Here is an 18,973-nt window from a genome sequence, read left to right on the forward strand (position 1 = left end):
TAGTGTGTGTGTGTATTATCAGTAGTACTGACACTCGTCTCTGAAGCGTGGCTCAGCGTAGTGTGTGTGTATTATCAGTAGTACTGACACTCGTCTCTGAAGCGTGGTTCAGCGTAGTGTGTGTGTATTATCAGTAGTACTGACACTCGTCTCTGAAGCGTGGCTCAGCGTAGTGTGTGTGTGTATTATCAGTAGTACTGACACTCGTCTGTGAAGTGTGGTTCAGCGTAGTGTGTGTGTATTATCAGTAGTACTGACACTCGTCTGTGAAGTGTGGTTCAGCGTAGTGTGTGTGTGTATTATCAGTAGTACTGACACTCGTCTGTGAAGTGTGGTTCAGCGTAGTGTGTGTGTGTATTATCAGTAGTACTGACACTCGTCTCTGAAGCGTGGCTCAGCGTAGTGTGTGTGTATTATCAGTAGTACTGACACTCGTCTCTGAAGCGTGGTTCAGCGTAGTGTGTGTGTGTATTATCAGTAGTACTGACACTCGTCTCTGAAGCGTGGCTCAGCGTAGTGTGTGTGTGTATTATCAGTAGTACTGACACTCGTCTCTGAAGCGTGGCTCAGCGTAGTGTGTGTGTATTATCAGTAGTACTGACACTCGTCTCTGAAGCGTGGTTCAGCGTAGTGTGTGTGTATTATCAGTAGTACTGACACTCGTCTCTGAAGCGTGGTTCAGCGTAGTGTGTGTGTATTATCAGTAGTACTGACACTCGTCTCTGAAGCGTGGCTCAGCGTAGTGTGTGTGTGTATTATCAGTAGTACTGACACTCGTCTCTGAAGCGTGGCTCAGCGTAGTGTGTGTGTATTATCAGTAGTACTGACACTCGTCTCTGAAGCGTGGCTCAGCGTAGTGTGTGTGTGTATTATCAGTAGTACTGACACTCGTCTCTGAAGCGTGGCTCAGCGTAGTGTGTGTGTATTATCAGTAGTACTGACACTCGTCTCTGAAGCGTGGCTCAGCGTAGTGTGTGTGTGTATTATCAGTAGTACTGACACTCGTCTCTGAAGCGTGGCTCAGCGTTGTGTGTGTGTGTATTATCAGTAGTACTGACACTCGTCTCTGAAGCGTGGCTCAGCGTAGTGTATTATCAGTAGTACTGACACTCGTCTCTGAAGCGTGGCTCAGCGTAGTGTGTGTGTATTATCAGTAGTACTGACACTCGTCTCTGAAGCGTGGCTCAGCGTAGTGTGTGTGTATTATCAGTAGTACTGACACTCGTCTCTGAAGCGTGGTTCAGCGTAGTGTGTGTGTATTATCAGTAGTACTGACACTCGTCTCTGAAGCGTGGCTCAGCGTAGTGTGTGTGTGTATTATCAGTAGTACTGACACTCGTCTGTGAAGCGTGGTTCAGCGTAGTGTGTGTGTATTATCAGTAGTACTGACACTCGTCTCTGAAGCGTGGTTCAGCGTAGTGTGTGTGTGTATTATCAGTAGTACTGACACTCGTCTCTGAAGCGTGGTTCAGCGTAGTGTGTGTGTATTATCAGTAGTACTGACACTCGTCTCTGAAGCGTGGCTCAGCGTAGTGTGTGTGTATTATCAGTAGTACTGACACTCGTCTCTGAAGCGTGGCTCAGCGTAGTGTGTGTGTATTATCAGTAGTACTGACACTCGTCTCTGAAGCGTGGCTCAGCGTTGGGTCCGACTCGGCCAAAGGTCCTGATGATCTCCATGTGTAGAGAGTGTTGGTCCTGGTACTGTGGGTCCTCCAGGAACGATGCTAGCTGCATCTTCACACGCTCCAACAGCTGGGACACACACACGCATTAATGCACACACACACACACACACACACACACACACACACACACACACACACACACACACACACACACACACTAATACATGCATGTACGCAAACACGCATGCCAACATGGATACTCCCCCTAATACACACAGACACAATACAAAACACACCTGTGCTCAAACATATAACCCAGACTTGTTTAACGCATGAGTGTAGTATGTGCATATATGAAAATCAGCATGTCCATACCTCTTTCTGCGTGACCGTCTCCATGATGGTACCAAAGGCAGGGATAGTAGATATCCTAACTGAACTATAAGCCAGACAGGAGTTAGAATAGAGCCAGGTCTCTGCTTTACTAAAACTACAATATGCAACTCAGAAGACAATATAAAACAGACCAACACCAACCAATCATCAGTGTGGATCATGTATGTTAATGCCAAGGTTAATGGTGATGTTAGATCATTCCAGTGTCCGTATGGATTTAAATAATACACTAAATAGAACCAGGAGGATGCAGAGGAAGGAGGGATAGAGAGAGGAGGAGAGGAGAGAAAACGTCTCGTCTTCGTTGACTCACAATTCAGGGCCACTGCACAGTGTTATAAGAGCCGGGGCCACCCGACGGTCTATTAAAGCTTCTGACATGCCTCGCAGAATCAACTGGAAACGGTTAGGAGGGAGGGAGAGAGGAACAGGTTAGGAGGGAGGGAGGGAGGGAGGGAGGGAGGGAGGGAGGGAGGGAGGGAGGGAGGGAGGGAGGGAGGAAGAGAGAGGTACGGGTGAAGACAATCGTCCAGGACCTGAGGGTTGAGGGGGGGTCTGCTAAAAAGGGGGTGAGGAGAAGGATGGGTAATGCATTACAGCTGAGCATGCTGGGATGTTCTCCACATGCAGCCAGTCAGAGCGCGAGTTGGGGTAGTGTAGCAGACTGATGATGCGATGAACATGATTGGGTAGATCATGCCAGAAAGGACAAAATGACCTATATTGTCAGAACTGATCATCAAGTACATTACATATTTTGTCTTAATTGAGGACTAGGTTACGATTAAGGTTAGAGGTAAGGGTTTAAGGTAGTGTTTAGAAAGCATCATACTGCTGTCCTTTCAAGCATGGTTATATAGGGACTACCGGAGTGTGGGTTAGTGTCGCACACTGATGATGCCTGGTGTTAGTGACAGTAAACACAGAACCGCACACGGTCGACCGCACCTCAACCTCTACAGGAAGAAAGCCCAAAGAAGACTTTTACCCAGAGTCAGAGAGACCTTGAACTATCTAGGAGCACAGACAGGGCAACTACCCTAAAGACACACAGTTTAGAGAAAGCACCTACTTTGGAATTGATTTTGCAAAGTCTCATTGTCCCTGAGTTTTGAGGAAAAAATTCCTAAGTCAAACCATTGACTCCTTTAACAATGGTTGTATGTTTCCATACCAACTACAGTCCTGAAAGATCTGGTGTTATTCAATATATCCTCATCAAAGAGGGTAGGGGTCTTCCTGCGAGGTTGGAGGAGGGGTCGAGGTGGCCAGACAAGGCAGCAGGAGACACTTACATCTCAGGGTCGCTGGAGAGCGTGATGAGAGCAGGCACCACCCTCTGAGCCACCAGCGTCTCATTCACCCCCTTCACCAGCAGCTGATTGGACAACACAGCCGTGATGTCACAGCCCAGGGGCGGGTGATGGACAGAGCCAGCAGTGTCATGGCAACACGCCGAGAGAGGGAGGAGAGGGAAAAAGGAAAACAAAAAGAAAGAAAGAAAGTGATATACAAACGACAAGAAGTAGCAGCAGCGCCAAGGTAGGTACGCATGTCACGCACGCGCAAGCCCGCACGTAAACACACGTAAACAAGCAAAAAAGAAAAACAAACAATAAGTGAGAAGCCAAGCAAACTGAGCTGCTGAACAGAGTTGGTAGAAGTTCCCCCTAACCAGTGGTCCAGAGTCAGATTTTTGTTCATGCCCTAATAGTCATGGTTAGAACTGGGGGCAGAGGGATCAGATCCTAGATCTGTGGTTAGGGGCAACTTCTGCCGAGCCTGCAGAGAATGGTGGGGAGGGATATACCACTATGAGATGGTGATAGGGGGGTTATGTGTCTATACCACTATGACAGTGAAGGGAGATGTCCATACCGCTATGACAGTGAAGGGAGATGTCTATACCACTATGACAGTGAAGGGAGATGTCTATACCACTATGACAGTGAAGAGAGATGTCTATACCACTATGACAGTGAAGGGAGATGTCTATACCACTATGACAGTGAAGGGAGATGTCTATACCACTATGACAGTAAAGGGGGATGTCTATACCACTATGACAGTAAAGGGAGATGTCTATACCAATATGACAGTGAAGGGGGATGTCTATACCACTATGACAGTGAAGGGGGATGTCTATACCACTATGACAGTGAAGGGAGATGTCCATACCACTATGACAGTGAAGGGAGATGTCTATACCACTATGACAGTGAAGGGAGATGTCTATACCCCTATGACAGTGAAGGGAGATGTCCATACCACTATGACAGTGAAGGGAGATGTCTATACCACTATGACAGTGAAGAGAGATGTCCATACCAGTATGACAGTAAAGGGGGGAGGGAGATGTCCATACCACTATGACAGTGAAGGGAGATGTCTATACCACTATGACAGTGAAGGGAGATGTCTATACCACTATGACAGTGAAGGGAGATGTCTATACCACTATGACAGTGAAGGGAGATGTCCATACCACTATGACAGTGAAGGGGGATGTCCATACCACTATGACAGTAAAGGGGGGAGGGAGATGTCCATACCACTATGACAGTGAAGGGAGATGTCTACACCACTATGACAGTGAAGGGGGATGTCTATACCACTATGACAGTGAAGGGAGATGTCTATACCACTATGACAGTGAAGGGAGATGTCTATACCACTATGACAGTGAAGGGAGATGTCTATACCACTATGACAGTGAAGGGAGATGTCTATACCACTATGACAGTGAAGGGAGATGTCTATACCACTATGACAGTGAAGGGGGTTGTCTATACCACTATGACAGTGAAGGGAGATGTCTATACCACTATGACAGTGAAGGGGGATGTCTATACCACTATGACAGTGAAGGGGAATGTCTATACCACTATGACAGTGAAGGGAGATGTCTATACCACTATGACAGTGAAGGGGGTTGTCTATACCCCTATGACAGTGAAGGGGGATGTCCATACCACTATGACAGTGAAGGGGGATGTCTATACCACTATGACAGTGAAGGGAGATGTCTATACCACTATGACAGTGAAGGGAGATGTCTATACCACTATGACAGTGAAGGGAGATGTCCATACCACTATGACAGTGAAGGGAGATTTCAATACCACTATGACAGTGAAAGGAGATGTCTACACCACTATGACAGTGAAGGGAGATGTCAATACCACTATGACAGTGAAGGGAGATGTCTATACCCCTATGACAGTGAAGGGAGATGTCTACACCACTATGACAGTGAAGGGAGATGTCTATACCACTATGACAGTGAAGGGGGATGTCTATACCACTATGACAGTAAAGGGGGATGTCCATACCACTATGATAGTGAAGGGAGATGTCTATACCACTATGACAGTGAAGAGAGATGTCTATACCACTATGACAGTGAAGAGAGATGTCCATACCACTATGACAGTGAAGGGAGATGTCCATACCACTATGACAGTGAAGGGGGGAGGGAGATGTCCATACCACTATGACAGTGAAGGGGGATGTCTATACCACTATGACAGTGAAGGGGGATGTCTATACCACTATGACAGTGAAGGGGGATGTCCATACCACTATGACAGTAAAGGGGATGTCCATATCACTATGACAGTAAAGGGGGATGTCCATCCCACTATGACAGCGAAGGGGGGAGGGAGATGTCCATACCACTATGACAGTGAAGGGGGATGTCCATACCACTATGACAGTGAAGGGGGATGTCTATACCACTATGACAGTGAAGGGAGATGTCCATACCCCTATGACAGTGAAGGGAGATGTCCATCCCACTATGACAGTGAAGGGAGATGTCTATACAACTATGACAGTGAAGGGAGATGTCTATACCACTATGACAGTGAAGGGAGATGTCTATACCACTATGACAGTGAAGGGAGATGTCCATACCACTATGAAAGGAAAGGGAGATGTCTATACAACTATGACAGTGAAGGGGGAAGTCCATACCACTATGACAGTGAAGGGGGATGTCTATACCACTATGACAGTGAAGGGAGATGTCTACACCACTATGACAGTGAAGGGAGATGTCCATACCACTATGACAGTGAAGGGAGATGTCCATACCACTATGACAGTGAAGGGAGATGTCTATACAACTATGACAGTGAAGGGAGATGTCTATACCACTATGACAGTGAAGGGAGATGTCTATACCACTATGACAGTGAAGGGGGATGTCCATACCACTATGACAGTGAAGGGAGATGTCCATACCACTATGACAGTGAAGGGGGATGTCCATCCCACTATGACAGTGAAGGGAGATGTCTATACCCCTATGACAGTGAAGGGAGATGTCTATACCACTATGACAGTGAAGGGAGATGTCTATACCACTATGACAGTGAAGGGAGATGTCCATACCACTATGACAGTGAAGGGAGATGTCTATACCACTATGACAGTAAAGGGGGGAGGGAGATGTCCATACCACTATGACAGTGAAGGGAGATGTCCATACCACTATGACAGTGAAGGGAGATGTCTACACCACTATGACAGTGAAGAGAGATGTCTATACCACTATGACAGTGAAGGGGGATGTCTATCCCCCTATGACAGTGAAGAGAGATGTCTACACCACTATGACAGTGAAGGGGGGAGGGAGATGTCCGTACCACTATGACAGTGAAGGGGGATGTCTATACCACAATGACAGTGAAGGGGGATGTCCATACCACTATGACAGTGAAGGGGGATGTCCATACCACTATGACAGTGAAGGGGTATGTCCATACCACTATGACAGTGAAGGGGGATGTCCATACCACTATGACAGTGAAGGGGAGATGTCTATACCACTATGACAGTTAAGGGGGATGTCCATACCACTATGACAGTAAAGGGGAAGTCCATATCACTATGACAGTAAAGGGGGATGTCCATCCCACTATGACAGTGAAGGGGGGATGTCCATCCCACTATGACAGCGAAGGGGGGAGGGAGATGTCCATACCACTATGACAGTGAAGGGGGATGTCCATACCACTATGACAGTGAAGGGGGATGTCTATACCCCTATGACAGTGAAGGGAGATGTCTACACCACTATGACAGTGAAGGGGGATGTCTATACCACTATGACAGTGAAGGGAGATGTCTATACCACTATGACAGTGAAGGGAGATGTCCATACCACTATGACAGTGAAGGGGGATGTCCATACCACTATGACAGTGAAGGGGGATGTCTATACCACTATGACAGTGAAGGGAGATGTCTATACCACTATGACAGTGAAGGGAGATGTCTATACCACTATGACAGTGAAGGGGGATGTCCATACCACTATGACAGTGAAGGGGGATGTCTATACCACTATGACAGTGAAGGGAGATGTCTATACCACTATGACAGTGAAGGGAGATGTCTATACCACTATGACAGTAAAGGGGGATGTCCATACCACTATGACAGTGAAGGGGGATGTCCATACCACTATGACAGTGAAGAGAGATGTCCATACCACTATGACAGTAAAGGGGGGAGGGAGATATCCGTACCACTATGACAGTGAAGGGGGATGTCTATACCACTATGACAGTGAAGGGGGATGTCCATACCACTATGACAGTGAAGGGGGGATGTCCATACCACTATGACAGTGAAGGGGGATGTCCATACCACTATGACAGTGAAGGGGGATGTCCATACCACTATGACAGTGAAGGGGGATGTCCATACCACTATGACAGTGAAGGGGGATGTCCATACCACTATGACAGTGAAGGGGGATGTCCATACCACTATGACAGTAAAGGGGATGTCCATATCACTATGACAGTAAAGGGGGATGTCCATCCCACTATGACAGTAAAGGGGGATGTCCATACCACTATGACAGTGAAGGGGGATGTCCATACCACTATGACAGCGAAGGGGGGAGGGAGATGTCCATACCACTATGACAGTGAAGGGGGATGTCCATACCACTATGACAGTGAAGGGGGATGTCCATACCACTATGACAGTGAAGGGAGATGTCCATCCCACTATGACAGTGAAGGGAGATGTCCATCCCACTATGACAGTGAAGGGGGGATGTCCATACCACTATGACAGTGAAGGGGGATGTCCATCCCACTATGACAGTGAAGGGGGATGTCCATACCACTATGACAGTGAAGGGGAGATGTCCATCCCACTATGACAGTGAAGGGGGGATGTCCATCCCACTATGACAGCGAAGGGGGGAGGGAGATGTCCATACCACTATGACAGTGAAGGGGGATGTCCATACCACTATGACAGTGAAGGGGGATGTCTATACCACTATGACAGTGAAGGGAGATGTCCATCCCACTATGACAGTGAAGGGAGATGTCCATCCCACTATGACAGTGAAGGGGGATGTCCATCCCACTATGACAGTGAAGGGGGGATGTCCATCCCACTATGACAGTAAAGGGGGATGTCCATACCACTATGACAGTGAAGGGGGATGTCCATACCACTATGACAGTGAAGGGAGATGTCCATACCACTATGACAGTGAAGGGGGATGTCCATACCACTATGACAGTGAAGGGGGATGTCCATACCACTATGACAGTGAAGGGGGATGTCTATACCACTATGACAGTGAAGGGAGATGTCTATACCACTATGACAGTAAAGGGGATGTCCATATCACTATGACAGTAAAGGGGGATGTCCATCCCACTTTGACAGTGAAGGGGGGATGTCCATCCCACTATGACAGTAAAGGGGGATGTCCATCCCACTATGACAGTAAAGGGGGATGTCCATCCCACTATGACAGTAAAGGGGGATGTCCATTCCACTATGACAGTGAAGGGGGATGTCTATACCACTATGACAGTGAAGAGAGATGTCTATACCACTATGACAGTAAAGGGGGATGTCTATACCACTATGACAGTGAAGGGAGATGTCTATACCACTATGACAGTGAAGGGAGATGTCTATACCACTATGACAGTGAAGGGAGATGTCTATACCACTATGACAGTGAAGGGAGATGTCTACACCACTATGACAGTGAAGGGGGATGTCTACACCACTATGACAGTGAAGAGAGATGTCTATACCACTATGACAGTGAAGGGAGATGTCTATACCACTATGACAGTGAAGGGAGATGTCTATACCACTATGACAGTGAAGGGAGATGTCTATACCACTATGACAGTGAAGGGAGATGTCTATACCACTATGACAGTGAAGGGAGATGTCTATACCACTATGACAGTGAAGGGAGATGTCTATACCACTATGACAGTGAAGGGAGATGTCTATACCACTATGACAGTGAAGGGAGATGTCTATACCACTATGACAGTGAAGGGGGGAGGGAGATGTCCATACCACTATGACAGTGAAGGGGGATGTCTATACCACTATGACAGTGAAGGGAGATGTCTATACCACTATGACAGTGAAGGGAGATGTCTATACCACTATGACAGTAAAGGGGGATGTCTATACCACTATGACAGTGAAGGGGGATGTCCATACCACTATGACAGTGAAGGGGGATGTCTATACCACTATGACAGTGAAGGGAGATGTCTATACCACTATGACAGTGAAGGGAGATGTCTATACCACTATGACAGTGAAGGGGGATGTCCATACCACTATGACAGTGAAGGGGGATGTCTATACCACTATGACAGTGAAGGGAGATGTCTATACCACTATGACAGTGAAGGGAGATGTCCATACCACTATGACAGTAAAGGGGGGAGGGAGATGTCCGTACCACTATGACAGTGAAGGGGGATGTCTATACCACTATGACAGTGAAGGGGGATGTCCATACCACTATGACAGTGAAGGGGGATGTCCATACCACTATGACAGTGAAGGGGGATGTCCATACCACTATGACAGTGAAGGGGGGATGTCCATACCACTATGACAGTGAAGGGGGATGTCCATACCACTATGACAGTGAAGGGGGATGTCCATACCACTATGACAGTGAAGGGGGGATGTCCATCCCACTATGACAGTAAAGGGGGATGTCCATACCACTATGACAGTAAAGGGGAAGTCCATATCACTATGACAGTAAAGGGGGATGTCCATCCCACTATGACAGTGAAGGGGGGATGTCCATCCCACTATGACAGCGAAGGGGGGAGGGAGATGTCCATACCACTATGACAGTGAAGGGGGATGTCCATACCACTATGACAGTGAAGGGGGATGTCCATCCCACTATGACAGTGAAGGGAGATGTCCATCCCACTATGACAGTGAAGGGGGATGTCCATCCCACTATGACAGTGAAGGGGGGATGTCCATCCCACTATGACAGTAAAGGGGGATGTCCATACCACTATGACAGTGAAGGGGGATGTCCATCCCACTATGACAGTGAAGGGGGATGTCCATACCACTATGACAGTGAAGGGGGATGTCCATACCACTATGACAGTGAAGGGAGATGTCCATACCACTATGACAGTGAAGGGAGATGTCTATACCACTATGACAGTGAAGGGAGATGTCTATACCACTATGACAGTGAAGGGAGATGTCTATACCACTATGACAGTGAAGGGAGATGTCCATCCCACTATGACAGTGAAGGGGGATGTCCATCCCACTATGACAGTGAAGGGGGGATGTCCATCCCACTATGACAGTAAAGGGGGATGTCCATACCACTATGACAGTGAAGGGGGATGTCCATACCACTATGACAGTGAAGGGAGATGTCCATCCCACTATGACAGTAAAGGGGGATGTCCATCCCACTATGACAGTAAAGGGGGATGTCCATCCCACTATGACAGTAAAGGGGGATGTCCATCCCACTATGACAGTAAAGGGGGATGTCCATACCACTATGACAGTAAAGGGGGATGTCCATCCCACTATGACAGTAAAGGGGGATGTCCATCCCACTATGACAGTAAAGGGGGATGTCCATTCCACTATGACAGTGAAGGGGGATGTCCATACCACTATGACAGTGAAGGGGGATGTCTATACCACTATGACAGTGAAGGGAGATGTCTACACCACTATGACAGTGAAGAGAGATGTCTATACCACTATGACAGTGAAGGGAGATGTCTATACCACTATGACAGTGAAGGGAGATGTCTATACCACTATGACAGTGAAGGGAGATGTCTATACCACTATGACAGTGAAGGGAGATGTCTACACCACTATGACAGTGAAAGGGTATGTCTACACCACTATGACAGTGAAGAGAGATGTGTATACCACTATGACAGTGAAGGGAGATGTCTATACCACTATGACAGTGAAGGGAGATGTCTATACCACTATGACAGTGAAGGGAGATGTCTATACCACTATGACAGTGAAGGGAGATGTCTATACCACTATGACAGTGAAGGGGGATGTCTATACCACTATGACAGTGAAGGGGGATGTCTATACCACTATGACAGTGAAGGGAGATTTCTATACCACTATGACAGTGAAGGGAGATGTCCATACCACTATGACAGTGAAGGGAGATGTCTATACCACTATGACAGTGAAGGGAGATGTCTATACCACTATGACAGTGAAGGGAGATGTCCATACCACTATGACAGTGAAGGGGGATGTCTATACCACTATGACAGTAAAGGGGGGAGGGAGATGTCCATACCACTATGACAGTGAAGGGAGATGTCCATACCACTATGACAGTGAAGGGAGATGTCCATACCACTATGACAGTGAAGGGAGATGTCTATACCACTATGACAGTGAAGGGAGATGTCTATACCACTATGACAGTGAAGGGAGATGTCTATACCACTATGACAGTGAAGGGAGATGTCTATACCACTATGACAGTGAAGGGGGATGTCTATACCACTATGAAAGTGAAGGGAGATGTCTATACCACTATGACAGTGAAGGGAGATGTCTATACCACTATGACAGTGAAGGGAGATGTCTACACCACTATGACAGTGAAAGGGGATGTCTATACCACTATGACAGTGAAGAGAGATGTGTATACCACTATGACAGTGAAGGGAGATGTCTATACCACTATGACAGTGAAGGGAGATGTCTATACCACTATGACAGTGAAGGGAGATGTCCATACCACTATGACAGTGAAGGGGGATGTCCATACCACTATGACAGTGAAGGGAGATGTCTATACCACTATGACAGTGAAGGGGGATGTCTATACCACTATGACAGTGAAGGGAGATGTCTATACCACTATGACAGTGAAGGGAGATGTCTATACCACTATGACAGTGAAGGGAGATGTCTATACCACTATGACAGTGAAGGGAGATGTCTATACCACTATGACAGTGAAGGGAGATGTCTATACCACTATGACAGTGAAGGGGGATGTCCATACCACTATGACAGTGAAGGGGGATGTCTATACCACTATGACAGTGAAGGGAGATGTCTATACCACTATGACAGTGAAGGGAGATGTCCATACCACTATGACAGTGAAGGGAGATGTCTATACCACTATGACAGTGAAGGGAGATGTCTATACCACTATGACAGTGAAGGGAGATGTCCATACCACTATGACAGTGAAGGGGGATGTCTATACCACTATGACAGTAAAGGGGGGAGGGAGATGTCCATACCACTATGACAGTGAAGGGAGATGTCCATACCACTATGACAGTGAAGGGAGATGTCCATACCACTATGACAGTAAAGGGGGATGTCCATCCCACTATGACAGTAAAGGGGGATGTCCATCCCACTATGACAGTAAAGGGGGATGTCCATACCACTATGACAGTAAAGGGGGATGTCCATACCACTATGACAGTAAAGGGGGATGTCCATCCCACTATGACAGTAAAGGGGGATGTCCATCCCACTATGACAGTAAAGGGGGATGTCCATTCCACTATGACAGTGAAGGGGGATGTCCATTCCACTATGACAGTGAAGGGGGATGTCTACACCACTATGACAGTGAAGAGAGATGTCTATACCACTATGACAGTGAAGGGAGATGTCTATACCACTATGAAAGTGAAGGGAGATGTCTATACCACTATGACAGTGAAGGGAGATGTCTATACCACTATGACAGTGAAGGGAGATGTCTACACCACTATGACAGTGAAAGGGTATGTCTACACCACTATGACAGTGAAGAGAGATGTGTATACCACTATGACAGTGAAGGGAGATGTCTATACCACTATGACAGTGAAGGGAGATGTCTATACCACTATGACAGTGAAGGGAGATGTCTATACCACTATGACAGTGAAGGGAGATGTCTATACCACTATGACAGTGAAGGGGGATGTCTATACCACTATGACAGTGAAGGGGGATGTCTATACCACTATGACAGTGAAGGGAGATTTCTATACCACTATGACAGTGAAGGGAGATGTCCATACCACTATGACAGTGAAGGGAGATGTCTATACCACTATGACAGTGAAGGGAGATGTCTATACCACTATGACAGTGAAGGGAGATGTCCATACCACTATGACAGTGAAGGGGGGATGTCCATCCCACTATGACAGTAAAGGGGGGAGGGAGATGTCCATACCACTATGACAGTGAAGGGAGATGTCCATACCACTATGACAGTGAAGGGAGATGTCCATACCACTATGACAGTGAAGGGAGATGTCTATACCACTATGACAGTGAAGGGAGATGTCTATACCACTATGACAGTGAAGGGAGATGTCTATACCACTATGACAGTGAAGGGAGATGTCTATACCACTATGACAGTGAAGGGGGATGTCTATACCACTATGAAAGTGAAGGGAGATGTCTATACCACTATGACAGTGAAGGGAGATGTCTATACCACTATGACAGTGAAGGGAGATGTCTACACCACTATGACAGTGAAAGGGTATGTCTATACCACTATGACAGTGAAGAGAGATGTGTATACCACTATGACAGTGAAGGGAGATGTCTATACCACTATGACAGTGAAGGGAGATGTCTATACCACTATGACAGTGAAGGGAGATGTCTATACCACTATGACAGTGAAGGGGGATGTCTATACCACTATGACAGTGAAGGGAGATGTCTATACCACTATGACAGTGAAGGGGGATGTCTATACCACTATGACAGTAAAGGGAGATGTCTATACCACTATGACAGTGAAGGGAGATGTCTATACCACTATGACAGTGAAGGGAGATGTCTATACCACTATGACAGTGAAGGGAGATGTCTATACCACTATGACAGTGAAGGGAGATGTCTATACCACTATGACAGTGAAGGGGGATGTCTATACCACTATGACAGTGAAGGGGGATGTCTATACCACTATGACAGTGAAGGGAGATTTCTATACCACTATGACAGTGAAGGGAGATGTCCATACCACTATGACAGTGAAGGGAGATGTCTATACCACTATGACAGTGAAGGGAGATGTCTATACCACTATGACAGTGAAGGGAGATGTCCATACCACTATGACAGTGAAGGGGGATGTCTATACCACTATGACAGTAAAGGGGGGAGGGAGATGTCCATACCACTATGACAGTGAAGGGAGATGTCCATACCACTATGACAGTGAAGGGGGATGTCTATACCACTATGACAGTGAAGGGGGATGTCCATACCACTATGACAGTGAAGGGGGATGTCTATACCACTATGACAGTAAAGGGGGGAGGGAGATGTCCATACCACTATGACAGTGAAGGGGGATGTCTATACCACTATGACAGTGAAGGGAGATGTCTATACCACTATGACAGTGAAGGGGGATGTCTATACCACTATGACAGTGAAGGGAGATGTCTATACCACTATGACAGTGAAGGGAGATGTCTATACCACTATGACAGTGAAGGGGGATGTCCATACCACTATGACAGTGAAGGGAGATGTCTATACCACTATGACAGTGAAGGGGGATGTCCATACCACTATGACAGTGAAGGGAGATGTCTATACCACTATGACAGTGAAGGGAGATGTCTATACCACTATGACAGTGAAGGGAGATGTCTATACCACTATGACAGTGAAGGGGGATGTCCATACCACTATGACAGTGAAGGGGGATGTCCATACCACTATGACAGTGAGGGGCTCTGGGAAGGGGCTAGGGATTAAAATGGAGTCAGGCCCTTGAGAGGGAAGGCAATAACAAGCAGAGGCTGCTGCAGGGGAAAGACATAGGGAGGCATTTCAAACCAGTATAGTTCTGTTTGCATAATACAACTCAAAAACCTTTACAATCCAGTCGATGTTCCAACAATACTTATCTATTAAAACTGGAAGATTAAATCAGCAAGAAGACTACTTCTAGTCCATGACAAAACAGGTTTCAATAAAAACAGGTTTCAATAAAACATTTTAGATACAGCATACATCAAACAAAATACAGTGTCATTCTTATATGGTGTAGACTATAAAACATGTTATTACGTGAGCAAATGTGTGTGTGTGAAGGTGTGTGTGGAGTGTTGTGGCAGGGCGTCGTACCTCAAACATGCGTGCGGCGGTACAGCGGACTAGAGCGGAGGTATGGACCACTCCATACCATAGCACTGTCAGTAACAACTCATGGTACACTGGGTTAGCCCTGAGAGAGAGGAGAGAGAGAGATGGAGGGGGAGAGAGCGAGATGGGGTTGTAGAGAGAGAGAGAGAGAGAGAAAGAGCGGGAGAAAGGGGGTGGAGAGAGAGAGATGGAGGGGGAGAGAGAGAGAGAAAGAGAGGGGGAGAAATGGGGTAGAGAGACAGAGAGATGGAGGGGGAGAGAGAGAGATGGGTTTGTAGAGAGAGAGGGGGGAAAGAGAGGGGTGGAGAGAGACGGAGAAAGAGATCCAAGTAAGTAACAGTAAAGAGTTTATTACACGATTGTTGCCCATTCATTCTTACTAATGTGTGTGTGTGTGTGTGTGTGTGTGTGTGTGTGTTACCCCAGCTCTACAAAGGAGGCTTTGAGGCTGTCCAGGGGGGCATGTGAGAGAGACAGTGTCGTCATGACGTCCTCTAGAAAACCAACAAGCAGCTTACGATCCTCATCCTGCAGGAAACACACATATTACACACACGCACATTATATAATTTATTAATACATACATTATATAAAATACACACATATAATAGATGAATACATACATTATTAATACAAACATTATATGCTGAGTATCAACAGTTATGAGAAAGACAGGTGACTGTCCCAACGACAGACATGTTTACCTGATTGTAGCATGTCAGTACTCCTGTAGCATAAATGGGGACAGTAGCCTTGGTCAGAATACCATTCCCAGTTAAAGCATCTAGGAGAAACAGAATACAAATACTTCATCAATGACAGATAGAAAGGAGAAATTGACATATGACCATGTAGCTGATTTCCAGTTCAGTGAGCTTATAAAAACAGATAATAGTTGGCAGGCAACACAAGGCCTGACACAAACACTTCCCACTTCCCACAACAACAAACTAAAACACTTGGCAGAGATCTGAGCACACGCTTGTTTTAATATTCGGAGGATGAAAGAGAGACAGGGACACACCAAATCCCACTGAGTGTGTGTGTGTCTTCCACTTACCCACATTCTCTTCAGAGAGCCGTAGGATCTCTTGGAACTGCGGTTTTACCTGAAAGAGAGAGGAGAGACCGCTATAGTCTGCACCATTGAAATGAATAAAACAGCACAGATTCCTTCCGGCAAAAGGCCTACAGTAGATGCTCTTACCTTAGTGTTAGTGAAGATCTTGCCAAATGTGCGACAGAGTCTCCAGAAGAAACGTGAGAACTCATGGACACAAGTAGTGGAGGCTACGTTAATACGACCTACTATGTCTATCAGCTGGGGAAGACTGGGGAGAGAGGAGAGGGAGTCAGGAGTGTGTGTGTGGCTGTGTGTGTGTGTGTGTCAATGTGTGTACTGCATAGACCACTCACAGTTGGTTGACCACCCACAGCAGACTGTCCCAGCCTGTGGTGCCCTCATGTTCTAGCTGGTAATCATACAGGATGAGAAGGGCGCTCAGCGTCTCCCGGCTGCCAACGATAGTCGCTATATCCTGCAGAGGAGACGCCGGACGAGGGAACCGCGTCACTGGGGGGGGGGGTCAAACAGAGGTCAGAGGTTGGGGTTAAAGTTCAGGGAAGGAAAATACTAGAGATTATGGGAGAATATTGGAGTCAGAACATAGCAAGGTTACTGGTCACCAATTGTGTCAGTGTGTTTCCTACCCTCTATGGGGGGAATGTCTCCTTGCAGGTTAACTCTGTGTGTGAAGGGAGCGTTCTGGATCACCACAGAGAACAGAGGAGGGATGAGAGACTGGAGGGCAGACAGGAACATGTGGAGCTTGTGTTCATCAAGACCATGTTCTCCCTGCTGGAGAAAAGGAGAAAGGGAGGGGACAGAGAAAGAGAGAGGGGAGTGAGAGAGAGGGAAGGAAGGAGAGAGAGAGAGGTGAGAGAGGGAGGAGATGAAGGAGAGAGAGAGTGAGAGAGAGGGAGGGAGGTGAGAGAGGGAGGAGATGAAGGAGAGAGAGCGAGAGAGAGAGAGAGAGAGGGAGGAGATGAAGGAGAGCGAGAGAGAGAGAGGGAAGGAGAGAGAGGGAGGGAGAGGGCAGTTAGAGTGTTCACGTCTTTATCTAGATTCTAGAATGTTAGCGTCAACATCAAAACTTTTCTTACATATACCAAATAAACAAAGTCCTGTGGGTTTACCTACCTTGAGAAGTTTCTCTATGCGGGCCAGTAGAGAGGGGATGAGAGTGGTCTGGAGATTTCCCAGCTCTGTGGTCCAGGCAGCGAATGCTGGGATGAACACCTGGTGGATAGCACTGACCACCCTCTCGGATGGGTCACCAAGGGACAGCAACATCAGCTCGAAACCCTGAACGCAACATGAACACAACACGACCACAGTCAGTATAACATGACCACATTCAACACAACCAAAACACAAGAACGGTCAGAAATCCTTTTCTAACATGCATGCACGCACGCACGCACACACCTGGGAGTACTTGTCAGGGTCGTCGATGTATCCCATGATGATAGCGAGGCTTTTGACCACAGCCTCTCTGACCATGTCTGCCTTGTCTTCAGCCAGCATCTGCTGCAGCATGGACAACACCAGGGAACTACGGATCTCCTTCTGTTAACACACAGACATATAAACAGATTAGAACGCGCACGCACGCACAGGTGTAGCCGAGTCTCTTACAGGCAGATAAGATGTGATGGCAGGCGTGTGTACAGGTGTTTGTGTATGTATGCAAAGGTGTGTGTTTATGTGTGTGTGTGTGTATTATTGGTGTGTGGGTCAGCTGTTTATACACCCACACCTGCCCGCAATTACTAATAACCAATCTGCAACTGTCTGACTATATGCGATAAAGTGTAAATCTGAGTCTCGCATAGGGCTGTTACGGTGACCGTATTACCACCACACCGGCAGTCACGAGTCATGACCGCAGTCATATTCCACGTGACCGTTTGGTCACAGTACCGTAACTAGGCTTCTCCATGCTCGAATGCTGCTGATGGTCATTAGTAGCCTACCAAACTTGCTAACAGCCTGGTACTCAGCACTCTATTGTCCCTCGAAATCACTCTGACAACAATGCAAATGTTATTGAAAATCTAATCAAACACTTCATGAGAGCCCATGAGCTCATGTTGAGCAACATTTCTATAGGCTATGCAATTGGGTGAGAAAACAGAATTGATGGCCTCTAATAAAAAGAGGAGGATCCCATCAGCTTTCTATAGGCTAGGCCCACTATATTTATTTCTCAACTTTCCTAATATTAAGCACATTGCTTCGCTTTATAGCAGGAGTATAGCCTACCTGGCTGGCATGAAAATAAACCAAGGGAAAAGTGTACTCCATTCACTATTTAAGTGCATAGATGAAATATATTTTTTACCCCTGCCCCGAGACAGGTGCATGATAATGGCCATCAAAAGTAATTTCACACATGTTATTG

The 18,973-nt window shown here is 46.8% G+C and overlaps 1 protein-coding gene across 8 annotated transcripts in view; it reads right to left on the bottom strand.

Moving 5' to 3' along the window:
- Positions 1-18,973, bottom strand: part of relch (RAB11 binding and LisH domain, coiled-coil and HEAT repeat containing) — a 57,370-nt gene that overhangs the window by 8,596 nt on the left and 29,801 nt on the right. For 5 of the 8 annotated variants that reach the window (XM_045702068.1, XM_045702065.1, XM_045702062.1 and 2 more), the window contains 12 exons: positions 17,998-18,138; positions 17,710-17,874; positions 17,220-17,367; positions 16,926-17,082; positions 16,717-16,840; positions 16,570-16,618; positions 16,214-16,293; positions 15,931-16,037; positions 15,492-15,591; positions 3,320-3,402; positions 2,004-2,067; positions 1,617-1,755 (listed from right to left, as the gene is read on the bottom strand). In XM_045702068.1, the coding sequence (XP_045558024.1) occupies positions 1,617-1,755; positions 2,004-2,067; positions 3,320-3,402; positions 15,492-15,591; positions 15,931-16,037; positions 16,214-16,293; positions 16,570-16,618; positions 16,717-16,840; positions 16,926-17,082; positions 17,220-17,367; positions 17,710-17,874; positions 17,998-18,138 (1,357 nt within the window). Of the gene's footprint in view, positions 1-1,616; positions 1,756-2,003; positions 2,068-2,337; positions 2,421-3,319; positions 3,403-15,491; positions 15,592-15,930; positions 16,038-16,213; positions 16,294-16,569; positions 16,619-16,716; positions 16,841-16,925; positions 17,083-17,219; positions 17,368-17,709; positions 17,875-17,997; positions 18,139-18,973 lie in introns of all 8 variants that reach the window. The other 3 variants (XM_045702063.1, XM_045702067.1, XM_045702064.1) reach the window with 2 other exon arrangements.

This window comes from Salmo salar, chromosome ssa19 (genome assembly GCF_905237065.1).
Source record: "Salmo salar chromosome ssa19, Ssal_v3.1, whole genome shotgun sequence".
NCBI lineage: Eukaryota > Metazoa > Chordata > Actinopteri > Salmoniformes > Salmonidae > Salmo > Salmo salar.